At 51.8% G+C, this 20,980-nt stretch overlaps 6 protein-coding genes across 6 annotated transcripts; 2 read left to right on the forward strand and 4 right to left on the reverse strand.

Moving 5' to 3' along the window:
• The first annotated feature begins 351 nt into the window (after window positions 1–351).
• On the forward strand, window positions 352–5,305 carry P175DRAFT_0497094 (class I myosin myoA). The gene is made up of 9 exons (XM_040896202.1): window positions 352–735; window positions 810–1,043; window positions 1,127–1,172; window positions 1,239–1,721; window positions 1,775–3,472; window positions 3,520–3,611; window positions 3,662–3,909; window positions 3,957–4,471; window positions 4,536–5,305. Exons 1-9 carry the CDS (start codon window positions 733–735, stop codon window positions 4,955–4,957), a joined length of 3,741 nt encoding a protein of 1,246 aa, XP_040755358.1. The 5' UTR covers window positions 352–732; the 3' UTR covers window positions 4,958–5,305.
• Window positions 5,306–5,598: 293 nt separating this feature from the next.
• P175DRAFT_0527421 (uncharacterized protein) lies at window positions 5,599–6,284 on the reverse strand (the record flags this gene model as incomplete). Its single annotated transcript, XM_040899520.1, has 2 exons — window positions 5,599–5,733; window positions 5,886–6,284. The coding sequence occupies 2 exons, from the start codon at window positions 6,282–6,284 to the stop codon at window positions 5,599–5,601; spliced, it is 534 nt and encodes a 177-aa protein (XP_040755359.1).
• Window positions 6,285–6,597: 313 nt separating this feature from the next.
• Window positions 6,598–9,107, reverse strand: P175DRAFT_0489143 (WD40 repeat domain-containing protein; the record flags this gene model as incomplete). Its single annotated transcript, XM_040895719.1, has 2 exons — window positions 6,598–8,036; window positions 8,087–9,107. 2 exons carry the CDS (start codon window positions 9,105–9,107, stop codon window positions 6,598–6,600), a joined length of 2,460 nt encoding a protein of 819 aa, XP_040755360.1.
• Window positions 9,108–10,630: 1,523 nt separating this feature from the next.
• Window positions 10,631–17,285, reverse strand: P175DRAFT_0469512 (uncharacterized protein; the record flags this gene model as incomplete). The annotated part of the gene is made up of 6 exons (XM_040895003.1): window positions 10,631–11,803; window positions 11,876–13,998; window positions 14,077–15,009; window positions 15,066–16,253; window positions 16,380–16,557; window positions 16,683–17,285. 6 exons carry the CDS (start codon window positions 17,283–17,285, stop codon window positions 10,631–10,633), a joined length of 6,198 nt encoding a protein of 2,065 aa, XP_040755361.1.
• A 1,216-nt stretch (window positions 17,286–18,501) lies between these two features.
• P175DRAFT_0505728 (uncharacterized protein) lies at window positions 18,502–19,272 on the reverse strand (the record flags this gene model as incomplete). The annotated part of the gene is made up of 1 exon (XM_040898131.1): window positions 18,502–19,272. One exon carries the CDS (start codon window positions 19,270–19,272, stop codon window positions 18,502–18,504), a length of 771 nt encoding a protein of 256 aa, XP_040755362.1.
• A 347-nt stretch (window positions 19,273–19,619) lies between these two features.
• Window positions 19,620–20,492, forward strand: P175DRAFT_0505729 (uncharacterized protein; the record flags this gene model as incomplete). Its single annotated transcript, XM_040898132.1, has 1 exon — window positions 19,620–20,492. One exon carries the CDS (start codon window positions 19,620–19,622, stop codon window positions 20,490–20,492), a length of 873 nt encoding a protein of 290 aa, XP_040755363.1.
• Between the last annotated feature and the right edge of the window lie 488 nt (window positions 20,493–20,980).

A 20,980-nucleotide genomic window follows, 5' to 3' on the forward strand; every position in this document is an offset into this window, starting at 1 on the left:
GTCACCGAAACGGTCTGCCGAATTATCTATCTATCTATTGCCACCCGCACCAAGGCCGTTCTTTCCGATTGACTGAAATAAGGGGTGAATGCGGTGCTTTGAGAAGACAACGACTTTTTAGTACTCCGTACTACGATCGAGTATTAAAGAAACGACAAGTGGATGCTAATCTAGTGCAGCGTCATACTACTGAACAGGAACAGGTTGATTTGCCGCTGGACCCAGACCCGAAGGCAGCGAGATATTAATAACTTAAGGGATTGCGCGTTTTCCACCCAAGAAACAAGAAAAGAGACCCAACGGTGCCACACGTGTGTATTTTACTCACAGTAAGACTAATAAACTACATAATCTTCCATAGTTGTGGCGCAGGCGTTTTTCTTTCCCTCCCCTCTATTCTTCTTCCTTGTCTGAGGTTACTCCACCCGAATAGCAGCCAACGAGTCCTCCCCAGGGCACCATCGTCATTCCTCTTCCCTTCCTCCCACACTCTCTGTCTAGACAACCCTCGTGTACAATTCCACTCTTTCCCCGGTATTCATATTCGTCTCCATTTCCCCTTTCCTATTGCCGGATATCTCCCTGCGTGGAATGAACCCGTTATTTTTTGTGTTTATTCCCGTGTATGCCTGAGCGTTATCCCGCACTCTTCTTTGTCTGTGGAATTGATAGGCCAGTTATCTTGTCGCCTACGTGCGAGACCCGGTGAGGTCGCTAGTAACAACAACAACAATGGTGAGTTCCCTTGATGTGACAACTTGGCGGGGTTATTCAATAGCCCAGGAGCTAAACCAGACTGTGCAATCCAGGGACACTCAAGACGTCCGGTTGGCGGGGAGAAGAAAGGTCGATTCGGTCGGTCAAAGGCGGCTGCGGATGTGGGCGATGGACGACAAGCGGGCAAGCCCCAGGTCAAGAAAGCTATCTTCGAGAGCACAAAGAAGAAGGAGATTGGTGTGTCGGATCTGACGCTGTTGAGCAAGATCTCCAATGAGGCTATCAACGACAACCTGAAAATACGATTTGAACATGACGAGATCTACGTAAGCCCATTCTGGCTGCCGGGGATGCGCGCAAAGGGGGGGGGGGGGGGGGTGGAAGCTGTGCTGACACAATGGATTAACAGACTTATATCGGTCATGTGCTGGTGTCTGTCAACCCTTTTCGAGATTGTAAGTGGATTGCCCGCCGTGATGCGATGGGGTGGCCCTCACTGACTGCTCCCGCCTCCTGAACAGTGGGTATCTACACCGACAATGTCCTCGACTCCTACCGGGGCAAGAACCGCCTCGAGGTCCCTCCCCATGTATTCGCCGTCGCGGAGTCCGCTTACTACAACATGAAATCCTACAAAGACAACCAATGTGTCATTATCTCGGGTGAGTCGGGCGCGGGTAAAACTGAGGCCGCGAAGCGGCTCATGCAATACATCGCCAGTGTATCGGGGGGCAGCGATTCGTCTATTCAGGAGACAAAGGACATGGTTCTAGCGACCAACCCGCTGCTGGAGTCGTTTGGTAATGCAAAGACCTTGCGCAACAACAACTCCTCGCGGTTCGGAAAGTACCTGGAACTGGAATTCAACGTGAATGGCGAACCTGTTGGCGCTAACATTACAAACTACCTGCTGGAGAAGTCGAGAGTCGTGGGGCAGATTATGAATGAACGGAACTTTCACATTTTCTACCAGTTCACCAAGGGTGCGCCGAAGAAGTACCAAGGTATGTTGGACGTTTCTACTCCGCAGTGTCGGTTGCTGATCAACAACAACCAGACATGTTTGGCATCCAACAGCCCCAATCCTATCTATATACAAGTCGATCGAAATGTTTCGATGTTCCTGGAGTCAACGATGTGGCAGAGTTTCAAGATACTATCAATGCCATGTCGGTTATTGGAATGTCGGAGGCTGAGCAGGATAATGTCTTCCGGATGCTGGCCGCGATCCTGTGGATTGGTAACGTCCAATTTGGCGAAGACGATTCAGGAAACGCTGCTGTTACAGATGACTCCGTGGTGAACTTTGTCGCATACCTGCTGGAGGTGGACTCGGCCGAGGTTAAGAAGGCCCTGACTATCCGCATCATGGAGACCGCTCGTGGTGGCCGCAGAGGATCGGTCTATGAGGTCCCGCTCAACCCCGTCCAAGCCCTGGCTGTTCGTGATGCCCTGGCCAAGGCAATCTATTTCAACCTGTTCGACTGGATCGTTCAACGAGTCAACGCCTCTCTCGCTGCGAAGGGATCCATCACGAACTCCATCGGTATTCTCGATATTTATGGATTTGAGATTTTTGAGAAGAACTCGTTTGAACAGCTCTGCATCAACTACGTCAACGAAAAGCTCCAGCAAATTTTCATCCAGTTGACTCTGAAAGCCGAGCAGGACGAGTACGCTCGTGAACAGATCAAATGGACGCCTATTAAGTACTTCGACAACAAGGTTGTGTGCTCGCTAATCGAGGACAAACGCCCTCCTGGTGTGTTTGCCGCTCTGAACGATGCTTGTGCAACGGCGCACGCCGATTCGGGCGCTGCTGACAGCACCTTTGTTGGACGACTGAACTTCCTCTCACAAAATCCCAACTTTGAGAACCGACAGGGCCAGTTTATCGTCAAGCACTATGCTGGTGATGTCAGTTATGCAGTGGAAGGAATGACAGACAAGAACAAGGACCAGCTGCTGAAGGATCTGCTGAACCTCGTCCAGACCAGTGGCAACCAATTCGTCCACACTCTTTTCCCGAACCAGGTTAACCAGGATGACAAGAGGCGACCTCCGACTGCAAGTGACAAGATCAAAGCTTCGGCTAATGACCTAGTTGCAACGTTGATGAAGGCCCAGCCGTCGTATATTCGTACCATTAAGCCTAATGACAACAAGGCTCCGCGGGAATATAATGAAGGTAACGTTTTGCATCAGATCAAGTATCTTGGTCTTCAGGAGAACGTGCGCATCCGCCGCGCTGGTTTTGCCTACCGTCAAACCTTTGACAAGTTTGTGGAGCGTTTCTACCTTCTCTCTCCTAAGACATCCTACGCCGGTGACTATACATGGACGGGTGATTCTGAGTCTGGCGCCCGACAGATTCTCAAAGATACCAGTATTCCCGCCGAAGAGTACCAGATGGGTATCACCAAGGTTTTCATTAAAACCCCGGAGACCCTTTTCGCTCTGGAAGCCATGCGAGACCGCTACTGGCACAACATGGCCATCAGGATCCAGCGTGCTTGGAGAAACTACTTGCGCTACCGTACGGAGTGCGCTATTCGTATTCAGCGCTTCTGGCGCCGCATGACTGGCGGGCTTGAGTTCATCAAACTGCGCGACCAAGGCCATCAGATTCTCGGTGGTCGCAAAGAACGCAGAAGGATGAGTCTGCTCGGTTCCCGTCGCTTCCTTGGTGACTATGTCGGCGTGGGTAACACGGGCGGCCCTGGAGAGATGATTCGTAGCGGTGCCGCTATTAATGGTAAGCATCCCCTGTAGTATGTCTCGAATCACGCTAACAGTTTCTAGCATCGGAGGAAATTCTCTTCTCCTGCCGTGGTGAGGTTCTGATTTCCAAGTTTGGTCGCTCTAGCAAGCCGTCGCCTCGTATCTTTGTCCTGGTTAGTCTTTCCTCTTTTCTACAAGATTCAACATATGCTAACGTATGTAGACAAACCGACATGTGTATATCGTGGCACAAACCCTCGTCAACAACCAGCTTGTCATCGCGTCGGAAAAAACGATACCGATTGGGGCTATCAAGGCCGTCAGTGCTTCGAACTTCCGGGATGACTGGTTCTCGTTCATCATTGGGGGACAGGAGCCAGATCCGCTAGTCAACTGTGTATTCAAGACTGAATTCTTCACTCATCTTCACAACGCCCTTCGTGGGCAGCTAAATCTGAAGATAGGCCCACAGTCAGTATTTTCGTTCCAGCAAATGTTCTCTTTGCTAACCGTAGTAGGATTGAATACAACAAGAAACCCGGAAAACTGGCAACGGTGAAAGTCGTCAAAGACCCAGGATCTTCGCAAGTGGACAGCTACAAGAGCTCGACAGTCCATACGAGTGCCGGCGAGCCCCCTAATTCAGTGTCCAAGCCTACCCCGCGGCCGAAGCAAGTCAGCGCGCGACCTGTGACCAAGGGCAAGCTTCTCCGGCCTGGTGGTCCCGGAGGTGGCCCGTCCAAATTGGCCGCAAGACCTGCTGCTCCTGCTCGTCAGCCTCTACCACAGTCTACACCTCAGCCAGCAGTGCAGCCAACTCCCGCCGCAGTTCCCCGACCTGTTGCTGCGATTGCCGCGTCTCATTCTCGTAACTCCTCCACAAACTCTGCGAGGGCACCCCCGCCTCCTCCACCCGCCGCCGCTCCAGCTACGAAGAAAGCCAAGGTGTTGTATGACTTTAGCAGCGACCGCAGCAACGAGTTGACAATCAAAGCGGGCCAGATTGTCCAGATTGTCTCCAAGGAAGGAAATGGTAAGAGAGATACTTCTGCCTAGCTCTATGCTTTTTATTCCAGACTAACTGAACTTTTTAAAAGGTTGGTGGTTGTGTATGAATATGGAAACCTCGGTCCAAGGCTGGACCCCCGAGGCATATCTCGAAGAACAAGTTGCGGCTGCGCCCCGACCTGCACCCCCTCCACCTCCAGCCGCTCCTCGAGCGAGCCCAATCCCCGCAACAAACGGAGCAGCCACAGCAGCGGCAGCTAAAGCCAAACCCGCGCCGCCAGCACCCCCAGCCAAGCGACCAAACATGGCCGGGCGAAAAACCGCCCCTGCCCCTCCTCCCGCTCCCCGCGACAGCGCAGTCAGCATGAACTCGCATGATTCCTCTGGTGCTAGTGGCCGTGGCACACCGAACAGTCTGTCCAACGTCAGTCTTGCTGGCGGACTTGCCGAGGCACTGAGAGCCCGGCAAAGCGCCATGCAGGGCAAGCACGACGACGATGACGAGTGGTAGTAGTGTCTTTGCGTTTCTTCTTCCCTCCTTTCCCCTTTAGTATATTTTTCTTCTTCTTCTTTTGATATTTGTTCTGTCATCAATTAGCATCCATTAGAGGTTACGTTACGTTACGTTTCGGAGTGTTCTGGTCTGGACTTTGATACTAAGAAGCGGACCGTACATATTGGCGCTTGCATACCCTTTTGTCTGGATATTGACATTGCGTGGTAGAGTGGATGTTAATTTGTTAAACCGTATATATTGCCTTGTAGCTTCAATGTTCTTTCCAAGGGTAGTTATGCTAGTACATATATATCACCCTACAGCTCCGCATGTCTTCTCTATAGCTCAATAAACATTCCATCCATTAAAGTCACTGGTATGAAGTGTCTTGGACGCATATTCCCAGCCCCGTATTCTCGGTCTTTTAGTAAATACTAAGTAGCACTAGTACTATTACCTACTATACGCTACGATGGTAGAAACAGATATACCATAGATATACTAGATATATATATATATATTCCTCACGTCTCAATTGACCGTAGAACAAATTACCCAAGTGATACCTAACGGTACATGCACAAGTCATATTACACTATAGATGAATATGCAAGCAAGAAAGAAAAAAGAAGAAAAAGAAAGAGAAGAAGAGCAAGTTACATGAACTTGCTCGCCAAAGCCATCAACCCAGCTGGCCCCCCGGTGCCGGAACTCCCACTCATCTGACTCTTCGTATACATCTTGAACGCCATCTCAGCCGCCGAGGTAACAGCAGATTGTTTATCTCCAGCCTAACACAGCGAGAGAGAAGAGAGAGAAAGGAGATGCATCAGTTAGCCCCAAGCCCAAGCTTGCATCACCAAACACCTCAAGAAACAGAAACAGAAGAAGAAGGAGGAGGAGGAGGAGGAAAGGAGAGGAGAGGACAGGAGAGAAAACATACAGCCTCCCCATTACCGGCTTTCAAATCCCACATCTTCTCCGCCTGCGCCATCGCCATCCCGATAAAGGCGTTCTTATCGCCGCCGCCCGTTTGGCTTGCAGAGCCGGAGTTGAACATCTTCAGGGCCTGCATGGCGGCGCCGGCCCCGACGGACCGCGAGTCCATCTGCTGGCCGGATCCATTGTACAGCGACTGGTGCGACTGGACGAGGTGCTGCTCGTCGACCTCGTCGGTGGCGAGGGAGGATTTGCGCTCCTTGACGAAGGACAGGGCCTGCGCGAAGAGAGAGGAGTCGGTGCCGTGGGCGGCGGCGTGGTTTAGGGCGGGGTTGAGGTCGTCGTTGTCGTTGGGGTCGAAGTGTTGCTTGACGACGTCCAGGAGCATGTTTTGGAGCGACATTTTAAGTGGATTGGTGATGAGGATGAGGATGAGGGTGAGGATGAGGATGAGGATGAGGGAAAGGAAAGGAATTATGAGCACTGTTATATATACCTGGGTGGAGAGAGAGAGGGGCAATATGTGGCTGGAGCTGAGATCGGAGTTGCACCGCCACAGATCCCGAGATAGTGGCAAGAAATATACTTCAAGCGGATCTGATTATGATGATGATGATATACAGAAAACAATGCATGCCTGGTATCTCGCTGAAATGCTCAATAAACCTCCCAAACAGTGAAAAGAAAAAGAAAAAGAAAAAGAAAAAAAAAATAGCTTAAAGCAACAGCCCCTCATGCTCCTCCTCGCTTAAATTCCACCAGAACCTCATCTGTCGCTCTCGTTCGCTCAGCAAACATCGCTCGTCCTCGTCAAGCTCCGACTCCTTCACCCACTCGTTGGGCGGGTGATGTAGGCCATACCGCTGCCCCCACTGCCGTCGGTCGTATTCCATGAATCCTCCAAAGTGCTCGTCGGTGTTGGCGATCCAGATCGTACTGCCATCTGGGGAGTAGTCTGCGCCTCCGATTTCGCCGAAAAAGTCATGCACCTGGCGCGTTTGATACGTCTGCGCGTTCACCAGCACAACTCGATCAGCGGGCTCGCACAGCATCAGGGTTCGTGGCCCTCCACCGACCGGCGAGAACCGCAGAGATCGATATCCGGCCACGTCGGATTCGATCTTTTCGAGCATCTTCCACGTGCGCGCATCCCAGATCATTGCCGTCTTGTCCTGGTTACTCGTGGCGATCTGTCGCATGTCCGGGGACCAGGCACAGGCAAATCCAAAATCCCGGTGGCCGCGAAGTGGATGCACGGGCCGTCCGGTATCTGCCTCCACCACCCAAGCATCCGCAGAGTCCCCGATCACCACACGGAGACGGCCATCAGGAGACGTTGAGGTGCAGTTGACGGCGTGAGAAAGCTCATGGTCAGCCAGAAACGTGTTGGTTTCACAGTCTAATACCCGGATATGGCAGTCGTTCGAGGCGAAGACCCCAACCGGTGAGCGATTTGTCCGACTTGCAATGATATCAATATGGTTGGTGATGCCATTGCGATCCTTCGTCACGAACCCCTCAATTCCTTTCCCTTCAGTGCCAGCGGCCCGCATGCCATACTCTCCAAAGAACCCACCCGCAATGGTCATCCCCTGAGCTGTTTTCATGGTGGATATCTTCACTGGTCCCTGGAATCCAGTCTCCACCACGGGCATGGACAAATCTATTAAACATTTCAAATCCCCATATGCCGGAGCCCATGAATACACCTTGGACTCGTGGGAAAAATGCACCGTATTATATGCAGGAACGGACATCACATTGCGCAGCTGAAAGTGCTCGATTTTGGCCCTGTGCTCCGTGTACATAGCTTTGCCTTGGAAGTAAAACTCTTCCTCCGACAGCCTGACCCCTGAGCGAGAGCGCGTGTATTGGAGGTTGTGGTACGAGGTATACCACTGGTCTCGTAAATGGCGCGCATCGGCACGCTTGACTCGTAGCTTCTCCCACCAGGGAATCTGCTGGAGATCGAAAAAATCTCTTGTGTACCCACTGGGCCGTATGATTTGGGCAGGCGGGCTCCAGCGAATGATATTAGACATTGGGTTTTGCGGAAACACTGGTGGCACGATCGAGAGGATTGGGATGGAAGCCGTCGAAGACTGGAAGAGCCACTGCGAGATGAACTGATCGATATTGAAGTTTCTTTCCTGAGCTAGACGACGTCAGCAATCGAAATGAACGAACGAAGCTGGGAACACATACTAGTTCCGTGCAGGAGAGAATCAGGAAAGTGAGTATCTCCTACAAGGTCTTCGGCTGCTTCCTCCCCGTCCAGAAAGTTGTTGTAGTCCTCATGGCTAGCAGGTTCAAACCCCGACAATTCTGGACCATAGCCCTGGTTGAAACCACGGTAAAAGTCACCGAAGTCAACATCGGACAGATCGGCAAGGTTATCGTAATGGGGGGGAGGGTGGAAAGTGTCGTCATATTCGCTGTCGCCATGATCGCCGTAAAATTTGCGCGTATCATCCAGGTCGTCGTCTAATGCCGTCGACAACGCGGACTGGCTTCTAGGTGCGTCCAGCTCATCCTCCATAGCCAATTCCGTCACACTATCTTCTTCCGTCCCATCAGAGATGGCCGGGTAGGGATTCGGCGCGTCCTCGACGAACTGATTCACAAGTTCCGCCATCCCGACGTGCTCGGGCGGGTATGCGATTAGCGAAACCCCTCCCAACTCCGATAAAGTATCTGTCATTTCCGAATCCGACATGTACAGCTCCACCGGCGGAGAGAAATTCCGTCCTGCCTCGTGGGTGGGCGTGTTGTGAGGGCGAAAAAAATCCCCATGTTCTATCACCGCATTGACAACTTCCGATACGGGAACAAATGGATCGTTGTTGACGACATTCGGATACCGAGGTACAGCCATGAACGCCGACAAAGTCTCGTCGGTGACAGGATTCCCCCCAAGCACTGCGGAGTGATCGCGCGGCTCCAACTCCAGACGCTGCTCCGAAGAGTCAGCACCCAGGTCCATATCGGCTTGCTGTTCACCTTCCCGCGCCATGTCTTCACGATTCGCAAGAGAAAAAGGCTGTAGAGACAACGCGTCAACAGGCTGAGGGTGTAAGGATAGAAGGACGTCGCATGATGATGAATTGGTAGGCTGGGTATCCCGATCACCCGAATATAGCGCCGTTGATCTGGAAGTGGACGAAGAAAGTAAGGACGAAGACGACGAGGACGACTGGAAGGCTGGTTGTTCGGTCTGGCTAGGCATCCCGGCCGCCTAGCGAGTGCAGTGCTTGGCTGCCGACGAGAATCGATAGTCAGTAAAAGACCTGCGCCAGCGCTTGGGGGGGGGGGGGGGGGCGGCAAACAAACACAGAAACAAAAAATCGAAGATCGGTGATAATTTGGGAGGGGACAGTACACAGGATCTACCTAGACACGATATGTGATTGGCACTTGAAGTCTCACAGAGAGCGGAATAGCCGTCCACGTTGCGCTCGATCGGGATCAAAGATCTTGCTATGCAAACCGTTGTTCACCCCGCAGCCTATCTATCTCCCACCACCGCCCCCACACCTAAGGGAGAATGACGATTCCGAGTTGGGCGTCAATGATCAGGTTCAGTTCCCCGCCGAGTAGTCGAAATAGGAAGGCCGCAGCTCCGTAAGACGCAATGGTGTGATACTGTGCAAGGATAGAAGGGAGGTGGAGAAGCCGTATGAGACACACAACCTCGGGGCTTGCCAGGAAAGACGAGAACAAAGGCGAAGGAAGGGGCAGGACAAAGAGATGCACGGATGAAAGAGATTTCAAGGAACAAGGGAAAAAGAAAAGAGAAGAGAAGAATAAAAGAAAAATCAGCCACCCCTCGAGGTAAGGCAATGATGATCTGAGGCGACTAGCTTAGCGGCGGTTTGAAGTGCAGCACAAGGGCCCTAGCGAAAGGAGGGGAAATCAGCAAAGCGTAGGAGGGGAAGCAATGATGTGAATCGTCAGAGGCATTGGCTGCATGATGAGCGAAACGTGCACTTGTCACATGGAAAAGGAGTTTTAAGATGATGATGATGATGATGATGATGATGTGGTTGAGGATGAGAATATAAGTTGAAGTTGAAGTTGGAGGATGTCTTAATTAGTCAGGCATCAGCCCAAAATAGGAGAACTGCAGCTTTCTCTTCTCAACAGTAGATCCTATATATCCTATATGATACTATGGTAATATTCTGTAGAATAAAAGAATCATAATCTAAATTGCAGGACGCATGTACAACCAGGGATCATGTCTTTTGTACAGGGCTATTGATTGGACCAGTTACTGGTATGCTAAAGGGCAGTTCAAAGCTTCAACCGGGATCAAAAATAACAACATATACCCAGGTAGTTTAGTATGGGATATATGAGTTCTATTTCTCATCCTCTAGGTAGGTAACTGACTCTATCTTATACTTCTTATACTTCTTATACAACTCTCTAACTACGTAGTTAGTAAACTGCAGTCCCCAAGCTGACTAATCAGGAATCAGGTGTCAATTTAGCCTAGAGAGAGAGATATCGTCTTCGCGAACTGCATCTCTAGAGCATCATATGTCACACCAACTTCAATTTATCCATCATTCATACATCTATTCTTCAATCATTGAAGACCTATTAGGATGAGGAGTTCTTAGGTTGTTCTTCAGATATAGTTCCTGTGAAGTATTTCTTCCCCCGTCTCCCCCCCCAAATATGATGGGATAACTAACTACAGGTCGAGAGACAAGGAAGGCTATTAGCAAAAATAGAGATTAACAATCATTCACGCGATTGTGCAAATCCTGCAACAATCCGAATCGTGTTGGATTCTGGTTCCTCGCCCGAGGTCCACGCCACATCTTGGAATCCAGCCTTGCGCATACATTGGTCCCACAGGTGCTCATTGGTCACTGCATGCTCCCGACCATCGTTGAATAACCACCATCCTTCAAAAAGTCCCACGGCGATATCCAGCCAGAACATGTTGCGAGTAATCTCCACGAGGGTCACCACCCCGTCGTCGCGTAGCATTCGCCGGATATTGGTCAGGGAATGCGTGAGGTTTTGGGTGGCATGGATGCAGTTGGTCGAGATAACGACATGGAAGGAGGAGAGGTCCTTGGCTTCAGGGTCCTTCTCAATGTCCATAACCCGAAATTCCATTCCTGGAACATTTTTGAAATTGCGCTTGCCGGCTCCCACAAGCGAAGAAGACAAATCCGTGAACACGTATTCGAATGGGATGTTGTGACGTTGCAGATGATCGACGATATACTTGGTCGTGCCTCCGGTACCCGCACCGATTTCCAGAATTCGGAATTTGCCCGGTCGATCTGGCCGCGAAAAGAGCGTTGTGAGATACTCTCCCAAGACCAATGTTCCCGTGCGGACAAGGGGCCAGTTCTCGTATACATCATCCAGATTCTTCTTGTTGACTTTATCGCCAAACACCAACTGCAAACCGTCTTTCTCGCCGGTCAAACAGCCTGCTAGCTCACTACCAGTTACCTGCACCAATTTATGCACGTTTGCATGCTCGGGGTATTCGTCAAGGATCTCGGTGAATATTTGGGATGCTGGGGTGGGATCAATAGGATTGCTTGTGCGGATGAAACCTCCAGCTCCGTTCTCTATCACCAAGTTCGCATCTTCCAGAACTCGGTGTAGCTGCCTTATTAACTGCTTATGTCGCGGGAGGTGTGGCACGTCTGGGAGCACTTCCCCTGGTGCCAGGCGGTTCAGATCGCATCCTAACTTAGCCCACGCCTCAACCACATACGCGAGTATCAAACTGGCCTGGCGAGGATAGGCATCCCTCCAGAAGTTCACCGCTTTCGTCCCCACAGCCAGGCGATCATATGCATGCTGGATCTCGTCAAATGCATCACGAGCATGAGACAGTCCGGGTCGGTCCACCGAGCTTTGCCCGTTTGCAGTTGCTTGACCTGGAACCTTACCTGGCCCGTTGTTTGTCCCATTCACCAGAGTGGTGGAGACTTCGCTGATCTCAGCAGATGGGGACACCCCCAGCTGTGTGTCAAGATAGGTATAGACGGCCTTCACGTTCGGGAAGAAGAGGAAAGTGTTCATGTCAATGTCGAGGCCGAAGGCGGTCTTGACCTCATTGACGACTTCCGTCACCAGAAGGGAATCAATTCCGAGATCATCCAATGTAGAGTCATCCAAGATTTCATCCAGCGGAATGTCGGTTATCCGGTTGATCAGGCTGAGTAGTTCATCCCGCTTACTCGTAGCCACCGCCAGTGGCTTAGAGACGATGTTTACGTTGGCAAATGGCTGGCTGGTGGGCGTGAGAATGGGCGGTTCAATACCCGCGGTCAACTTTGGCAGCAGCATGTCAGCCGCCGTTTCTTGACCCGCATTTACGTCCCTCAAGGACCGGGTCAGCACCGATTGGAGGGTACGCATGAAGTGGAAGCCAAGGAAGGTAAAGACCAGCTGCCCGGTGTTGCCGTCAAAGACATAAACGTCGCATTCGGCCGTTTGCTCGGTGTCCTCGGTCAGAACGGCGTACACATTCCACTCATGCGCATCGGGATTGAAGTTGCCCCCGGTTTCGATTCTGTCGATACCGAGGCACACCATTACCTCATCTTGACTAGGGTGTGTGAAATAATTAACTAGCACTCCTGCATATTGCATGAGACCGTCAATCAAGGGCGCGTCATAAAGCCGTTCGTGGGGAGCCAGGGCCGGATTGACAGTGGCCATGACTTTTCCCGCCGCCTCGTGGCCGACACTGGCAATACTCTTCATACCTTGATACATTGGGTCGAAGAAAACAAGTCGCTGAATGGCTTGGTAGATATGCTTTCCCTGCATCTTCTCCGCCTCAGGATGATCCAGAATCTCTTTGCATCGGCTGCTTCCGATCAGGGCTTCGTATCGTTTGAACATCTGCGCCAGCTTGGAGTTTTTACGCTCGGCCAGAGAGACCACTCCAGTCGTGTGGACTGAGCTGTCTGCCGTTTCAACCGCCAATTGTCCTTTGGGTCGGCTTGAAATCTCGAATTCCCAGGCTAACGAGTCGCCTGACACTGGTGTTAGATCTAGGACAACGTATTTGTTGCTATCCAGCCCGATTGCAGTTTTCATCTGCAGGGATTCAATCCGGCTAACGTGCGACTTGTAGGCATCTGCATCGGGATGGAGCAGCAAAGCCGCGCGGGAGATCAACTCGATGTAAAGTGAGACTGGTGCCAAAGCTTGACCCGAAGTGATGTGGCCATTTAGCAGCATGCGGTATCTCTCACTCTCCGGGTCGACTATGAATCTGGCCTGGCCTGCGATGCTACCATTATAACCAGCAAAGGAGATAAATTCGTGCCCAACGTCTTCCAATCCGTTCTCAGAGCTACCTGTAGGTGTAGGAACGCCAACAGACTTGATGAATGGTAGCCAGTGCTGATTCTTCTCAAATTGATATGGGGGCATCGTCAAGAAACGATGCTCATGTTTCTGTTTCTGGTGGAAGGCCCAGAACTGAACTGGATGACCGGCCTTCCAAAGATCCAATGTCAAGCCCGACAGCAGATCGCTTGAATTGGGTGCCGTCAACGGTGACGCGAATACCCGCTGGTCAGCGTCCACGCTAGACCCGAGACAACCCCGTAGCAGCTGCACGATAGAGGAGCCATGGCCAGCCTCTAGCCAGGTGCACTGAGGGAAGCGCTGTACAATCCTTCCAATTGCTTGGTGGAAGAAGACTGGCTTTCGTGTATGCTCTGGAATTAGCCTGAAGTCGAGGTCCTGCATTGACTGCTCTTCCGTGCATGTCTCCAAATAAATGCTGGGACTATTCCAAGTTAGACTCTTGGCCAGATCCGTGAGGCGAGGGAGCAGCTTTTCGGTGTATTTAGAATGGAACCCATGCGTTACTTTCAGTCGCTTGAGGCGCATTGAATCCTGGAACGCCGCGTTTGAGGCAACGACACTCTCTAGGAGTTCGATAGAGGCCGTGGAGCCAACCAGGACATGGCTATTTGGACCGTTGTAGCAGGCGACTTCGATGTGATTATCACCTTGGGCATTAACCGCGCCCACCAATTCGGTGACCTTCTCGCGACTGCCGTTGACCGAGATCATACTTCCCCGCTCGGGGCCCCAGTGACGGACCATCAAGTTGGCTCGTCCAACAACAAGCTTAAGAGCATTCGGCATGGATAGACAGCCCGAGATACAAAGCGCTGTGAGCTGTCCAAAACTGTGCCCGACAACCGCATTCACCTTTAAGCCACAATCTATCCAGCACTTGGCGGACGCATACTGCACAGCGAAGAAAGCCGCATGTAGGGTGGTCAGGTTGGCGATCGGAGTGCTCTGGAAAATTGCCGGCTGCAGGCTACCGAATCCGAGGTTTTGCAACTCTGCATCACAGGCATCAAGATGATCTCGGAACAAAGCATTCCTGGCGTAAAGCTCCTTCGACAATCCGACCATTTCACTATCTTGACCTCCGAAGACCAGGACGACCGGCCTTGGCTCTTTATTAAACTCTTCTCTGCTGAAGACTCTGGATCCGGTCGCTACCTCGCCAAGGATGCTACGAAGATCATCCAGAGTTTCAACGCTCTCAGCCACCGTGTATGGAAGTGTGGGGTTGGCTTTCGAGGTGAGATTGAACACAAAATCCGCCACCAGTCTCGACTGCTCCTTCTGCGTGGGATAGCTAGCCACATATTTCAACACCTCGTCGGCATACATCGACAGACTCTTTTGTGACATGGCAGACAACACCAGTGGGTATCGACATATGGGCCTTGAAAGTTGGGCGCTGGCCGCAGGTAACTTCGGTCCTTCGCGAAGTGCAACAACCGCATTGCTGCCAGCAGCTCCATAACTGTTAATGCATGCAAGACGAGAAGAGGCATCCCAAGGTTGATTGGCCCCAGGGATTGCCATACGGTCAACCTGAAGGTCTGGAATCTTCGGGTTAAGTTTAGAGAAGCTAGCCTGCCCCGGAATGGTTTGGTGGTGCATCATCAGAAGCACCTTGACGAGACCCGCCACTCCAGCCGCGGCTTCGGTATGCCCAATATGCCCTTTAACGGAGCCAAAGTACAGCGTATTGTCCCGCTTGGGCCCTCCAAAAGCATCGCGAATGCTCTGGCATTCTATGGGGTCACCAACCTGGGTTCCTAGATCGCAATGTCAGCATCAGCAAGATGTACACGCTCCTAGGTTTTGGACATACCTGTTCCATGTGCTTCGACATATGACACCGATTCAGAGTTAGTGTCGGCAAGCTTTAATACCTGTTTATAGGCGGCAGTCTGCGATGCAGAGCAAGGAACAGTGATGTGGCTATCGTTGTCATTCTGATTGACGGCTGATCCAACAATTACGCCTAGGATGTGGTCACCCTCTTCGATTGCCTTATCGAGCGACTTAAGAACCACTGCACCAACACCCTCTCCACGACAATAGCCGTCCGCAGAGGCATCAAACGGCTTACAGGGCCCCGAGGGACTCAGAAATCCGGCTGCAGCCAGGTTTTGGTAATCGAAGGGACTGGTGAAGACATTGGTACCTCCAGCAATAGCACGAGAACATTCACCATGCTGGATTGACTTGCAGGCGGCGTTGATCGCCACCAAGGACGATGAGCACGCGGTGTCAATTGTCATCGAAGGCCCCGTAAATCCAAACTGGTGACTGATTCGGCCACTGAAAAAGGCGCGGGATGTTCCGAGCATTGAATATGCCGTTGGAGGGTGGCACGATACATTATCATAGTAGTTGTTGGCAACAGCGCCAATGTAGCAGCCATAGTCCTTCGGGTTGGATTCACACCCGACTCCAAAGTACCCGGACGATTCCAGCGCCTGGTACACAACTTCTAGGATCAGCCGTTTCTCGGGGTCCCAAAAAAGTGCCTCTCGGGCTGACTTCTTGAAGAATCGATGGTCAAATGTGTCCGGGTTCTGAATGAAGTTCCCCCACCACTGGATATCTGCGCGATCTTGCACACGCAGATCGTTCAGAGGCAGTCGATCGACTGGTGGCGAAGTAGCCATGGACTTGCCCGAGAGGAGAAGCTTCCAGAACTCGTCTACAGACTCAGCCCCGGCAAATCTACATGCCATGCCAACCACGGCAACAGAGTGCGGGGGATATTGGGTTCCCTGCAGAACACTATCAGCTGTTGGCGATGTGTACAGCGTCATATCGTCTGCAAGTTGTGTTTGATGAGGCGGAACATTTTTCGGGGGCAAGGGTGCTGCTGGTTTATTCCACAACGAGATGATATGAGTGGACTTTTCTCGTAGCAACGAGAAAGGAATTGGACTATCTCCAAAACCCGCAAATACAATAGTGCGGTTAACGTCTGGTAGATCATTGATGGCGCCCTGTATGGTTTTGTACCAGTTTGCCGTCTGACCTAGGAGACTTTCCAGAGCCAGCTCATGTAGTGACGGACCGGGGACAATCTCACCCGTGAAGTTCGAGCGCAGAGGAATGGTAGGGCCCTTGAGGGCTGGGAATTGCATGTCTTGTCTTGTGCAACAAAATTCCTGAAGCTTTGTGATTGCATAAGCATGCGTGGCAGTGTGGAAGCGGCCTTGGATATCAACAGGGCGTACCCGCAACCCATTGACTTGCAGCGTGTTGGTCACTTGTTCCTTTTGCTCTATAGGAACAGTGACGGTGATACAGGACTCGTCATTGACGCAGGAGACATAAGTCTAATTTGATTGTTAGCTCCATGACTTGACTTTGTGTAAGGCTTTGTTCCAATTTGTTTCCTCTCCCACCACTTTAGGGCCTGGCAACTTTTCGTGCTCTTGCTACCTTAGCAATGGGCACTCACCTGTGGGAACTTCTGAAGCAGTTGGTCTACCTCCTCCCGAGTCGTGTCTTCATTCCTCCATCTCACTGCCATACTGGCGGTTAGGCGAACCGGCTGAGCAAAAACACTGTCCTTGTCCACGTAAGCGCCCACGCACACAGCCAGGCGAATGCTCACGGCAGCGGAAACCGCAAGGTCGGCTTCGGTTTCCGCCTGGGCAACTGCAGCGGCTGAGAGGAATCCTAGACAGAATCCGTGGACGCCGCTGTACTCCAGACTCTTCCGGACTCTCTCATATGGGTGTTGCTCCTGTAGCAAGGCCAGATAGCGCACATAGAGAGCAATCTGCAAAAGGGTCATCAAGGGGAATGATAGAGTGTTGAACTCGTGGTCGAAGCAGGTGAGGTCCCCCGTTTCCATCCATTGCACAAGGTCCCTGAGATATGTGTCTCCAGGAACATGGCGTAACTCTGGATCAGCCTGTGTTAGGTCATGCCACAGGGCTGGCAAGCCATTCACTGCTGCCCGAAGCCCTTCAAGCTGAGGGTGGGAGACCAGGACCTGACGAAGGTCTTCCGCAGCTTCTCCTTGTGGAAGACTGCATTGCGGTCCAAATACCAGCATTGCTGGGAACGGCACAGCGGACCCCATGATGCGTAGTAGAAAGAAGAGATAGAAGAATAAAGAAGATGGGATATGAGAAATCTGAATCAAACAACTGTTGTTAAGAGTTAGGCTGAGCTGATAGGCCTCTGCTAAAGGAGGACGATTGCTGATATCTCCATATGTCCAGCAGGTCGTGGCATATTTATTACTGGGCGAGGTGGTCCATCATGTCCAGCATCAATACGGAGCTCCTTCTTTGTCATGCCATGACTCTGATGGAATGGAAATCGCATTGCTTAGTTTCTCCTCAATTCCCTCCATCTTACTACACCTATCTCCGACATACTGACGGGATCTACAGGACCGTTGCGTCCAACCCCCCATGAAGCTAGCTAGCTTACATGGTGCGTGAGATTTTAGCGAAGCCTGGCAATTCCGGGACGAATCGGAGGATCTTGGCGCTGGCCATCACACCGATAGTTCAACGGTTTTACTAAGCTTGACAAATGCGTCGGCGAGACAGGCACCATTCTCGAGGGCTGCATCCGGCATATTGAATAGTTTCATGGCGTGCTCTAGATTGGCTTGTCCACGTCCGTGCAGCAAAGTACTCCAACCGGGGTTGACAGGCACCGCCAAGTTGCAAGCTTATATTGCACTCTTGCGTGTGGTATCAAAGTTTGCTTGAAATGATACTTGGCGTAAGATACCGGACACCTTCCACACTTGGTATCTGCTCTCAGATAGAGCCCTGGAGTGGTCTCGAGGCTCTGACACCCTAGGGTATCCAGATGTACTACTGCTGAGAACAGGGTAATTGGGTTTCTGACCTGATCTTAGCACTTTTCACATTCAGGTAGGAATATGTCTTTGCGGGTAACGCGCGTGCCTTATAGAGGCACCTTTCTTCTTCCTTTCTTCTTTTCTGTCGAAACAGGTAGTCATATTTAGCTGAATTCTTATTGGTTCTTGTAGTATGCGGAGTGATTTTTGCGCAAATTGACTCTCGATGGACATATCTTTGACCACTCGTCATGGACTAAAGCTACTATTAATTACCGTTCACAAGGGAAGGGGGGGGGGATTACTTTTGTTAACCTGGCCCCAACTGTGGATATTCCAACAAACGGTACAGTGTAGATCCGATTCATCAGGGCCATTGAATCGGATTGATAGTAGGGGTAGGTTTACTTTGGGACCATCTCCCCCCTTTCTCCAGTGCCCTTTGCTAAACTCAACATAGTGTTCCCGTCTGCTTCGCCACGAGCAGAATCTGGTCTACAACGAGCGCCACATCCTTCTCGCGCACGGGCACGCGGTGGTCGCCATCCCATTCTACTACGCGAGCTGTCCCCCTTTCGCACCATTGAAGTAGCTTCCTGTGTAGTGGCAGGCCCGGATCCCGTAGACCATGGACATGCACAGTTGGCAGACTGATCTGGCGCTCGGGCACTTGGTAGTTCTGAAACGTGCCGGTAGTGATCTCGGATGCCTCCGCCAGAGCAGACGAGGTAAGTAGCTCGGTATCCAGCGAGACAAGGGGCGGACGAGCCGCCAGCAGGACTGCAAAACGAAACCGGGACCCTGAGCGCGCGGTGCCTAACTTCTCTGCTCGGATCTGCTGGCGATAGAGCAGACTGGCGCAGATTTTGCCCCCTTGGCTGAAACCCATAAGGCCGGCCCATTCGCCTGTAGCGCCTTTTGCGTCGTCGGCTGCCATCGCGGCTTGGAGGGCTCGGTCGATCTCGTTGATGATCTCTTCCGCGTCGTTGGGGTGGTGATCGGGTTTCCAGCACAGCCAGCGACGGAAAGGCGCATAGTTTTGAAACGTTGGGATCATGCCCGGTCCTGGATCGGACAGGAACGGCCCATCTACGAAACAGAGTCGAAAATGCCGCTGGAGTTGCTTGATGAGGCTGCGGCTCTGGAGACGGAATACCTCGGCCGTGACACCACCGCCGTGGAGACAGAGAATGCGTGGTAAGTGTAAAGTAGGGTCTGCCATGTTGATATACTGCGGATCAACTCTAGGGTTGAGAATGGGTGTCTTGGAGACAGGAGGGGGGGATTTAGAATTGTCAAGGACTAAAGATAGAAAGGAGATGAGGGCCGTTCACCCTGGGTTTGGGAACTGAACAACGATCAGAGATCTCTCGCACTATGTGATCCGAAACAGGTCCGAAACAGTTCGCGGTCGACCGATATTATCATTCAGTCAAGTCGGATATACGGATACCAGTGTTCTAAACGCCGGCCAGCAGGGCAATATAACTAAATGGCATAAACAATCCGAGATGCATGACTATCGTCCCGTCCGCAGCTCCTCATACTCAGGGCTAATCGAAGCCTACCATGGGGCCTCCCTATCAGAAGATGACTGCCGTCCTCGGCGAGGTGCCTACGCCTCATGTGGATGTTCCCATCGACGCCGTGTTCATTGGGCTCTTTGTTGTGGGTGCAGCGTCCCATATGACTCTTTTCCGACTGAACTTGCGACGCGGTCATAAATTCATCCCTTCTGCAGCTACCTTTGGCTTCTGCATGACCCGCATCACGGCGAACGCGCTGCGCATCGCATGGGCGTATCACCCGTCGAATGTGCCCCTCAGCATTGCAGCGCAAATATTCGTGGCGGCCGGGGTAGTGATCCTCTTCATCCTCAACTTGCTCTACGCACAGCGGATACTACGCGCACTCCATCCGACGGTGGGCTGGTCCAGGTTTCTCTCCACCACCATGAAGCTGACATACCTATTGATAATCCTGACCTTGGTTGCCGTCATCACCGCGACCGTCCAGAGCTTCTATACCCTCAACCGCCATACGGGGCGTATTGATCTAGACCTCCTCCGATACGGGACTACCTACTTTGCCTTTGTCGCAACACTGCCCCTGTTCATCATGGCTTACGTGGGCCCCCGATCACGCCACCCACACGAAAAGATGCAGCCGTTTGGCCGCGGTGGAATCGCCGCCAAGATGGGGATCGTTACGGCTGCCGCGATGCTCCTCTCGTTAGGGGCCTGGTTCCGGGCAGCCACTATCTATCTGGCTCCGCACTCGGTGGCGTCACCTGCCTGGTACCAGACAAGACCATGCTTCTATGTGTTTAACTTCACCGTTGAGATTATCGTGGTCTATATCTTCCTTCTCACTCGGGTGGACCGTCGCTTCCACGTGCCCGATGGTAGTTCCAAGCTTCGCCAATACACGGTCAATGCTTAGCTGAACTGACAGCCAACAAGCCTGTCTCTCTTGCAAGGAAGGGGTGGGGGGGGGGGGGCTGCATTTCAGTAAAAGAGTTTCAAGTGTCCTTGCATACAACGTACGGTTCGCGGAGTCTCGAAGGAAGGCCATAAAGCGTAAACCCCGGTTGATTATTAACTTGGGCCGGATTTTAATTATCTGACAGGTAGAGCTTGATATCCGGTGGTGGATGGAGCCCAGAAGATATTTTGTAGATCCTCTCAGGATCAGCAGATAAATCGAACATGTTTCACAAGCCCTCATCCAAGTAAGCCACCGCTAAAAGACTTAGCGTTACGGGAACTAAGACAAGCAGGGTTATACTATATAGCCCCCTCATATCAATAGGTTACTGCTTTAAGCACCGGGTTCACATCCGATACATACCAATTGCGTCGTCCTATTGGTTCGGCCACAGAGACTTACTTTCGTCCGACAACGACCGAACGGACAGCGATGTGACGCGG

Source organism: Aspergillus ochraceoroseus (assembly GCF_002846915.1).
Source record: "Aspergillus ochraceoroseus IBT 24754 chromosome Unknown P175scaffold_1, whole genome shotgun sequence".
NCBI lineage: Eukaryota > Fungi > Ascomycota > Eurotiomycetes > Eurotiales > Aspergillaceae > Aspergillus > Aspergillus ochraceoroseus.

What these genes read in the sequence shown, in the direction of transcription:
- P175DRAFT_0497094 (XM_040896202.1), top strand. An exon ending in TAGCGGTGCCGCTATTAATG is followed by an intron (nt 3,473 to 3,519) that starts GTAAGCATCCCC and finishes AACAGTTTCTAG; the next exon opens with CATCGGAGGAAATTCTCTTC. An exon ending in TGTCTCCAAGGAAGGAAATG is followed by an intron (nt 4,472 to 4,535) that starts GTAAGAGAGATA and finishes ACTTTTTAAAAG; the next exon opens with GTTGGTGGTTGTGTATGAAT.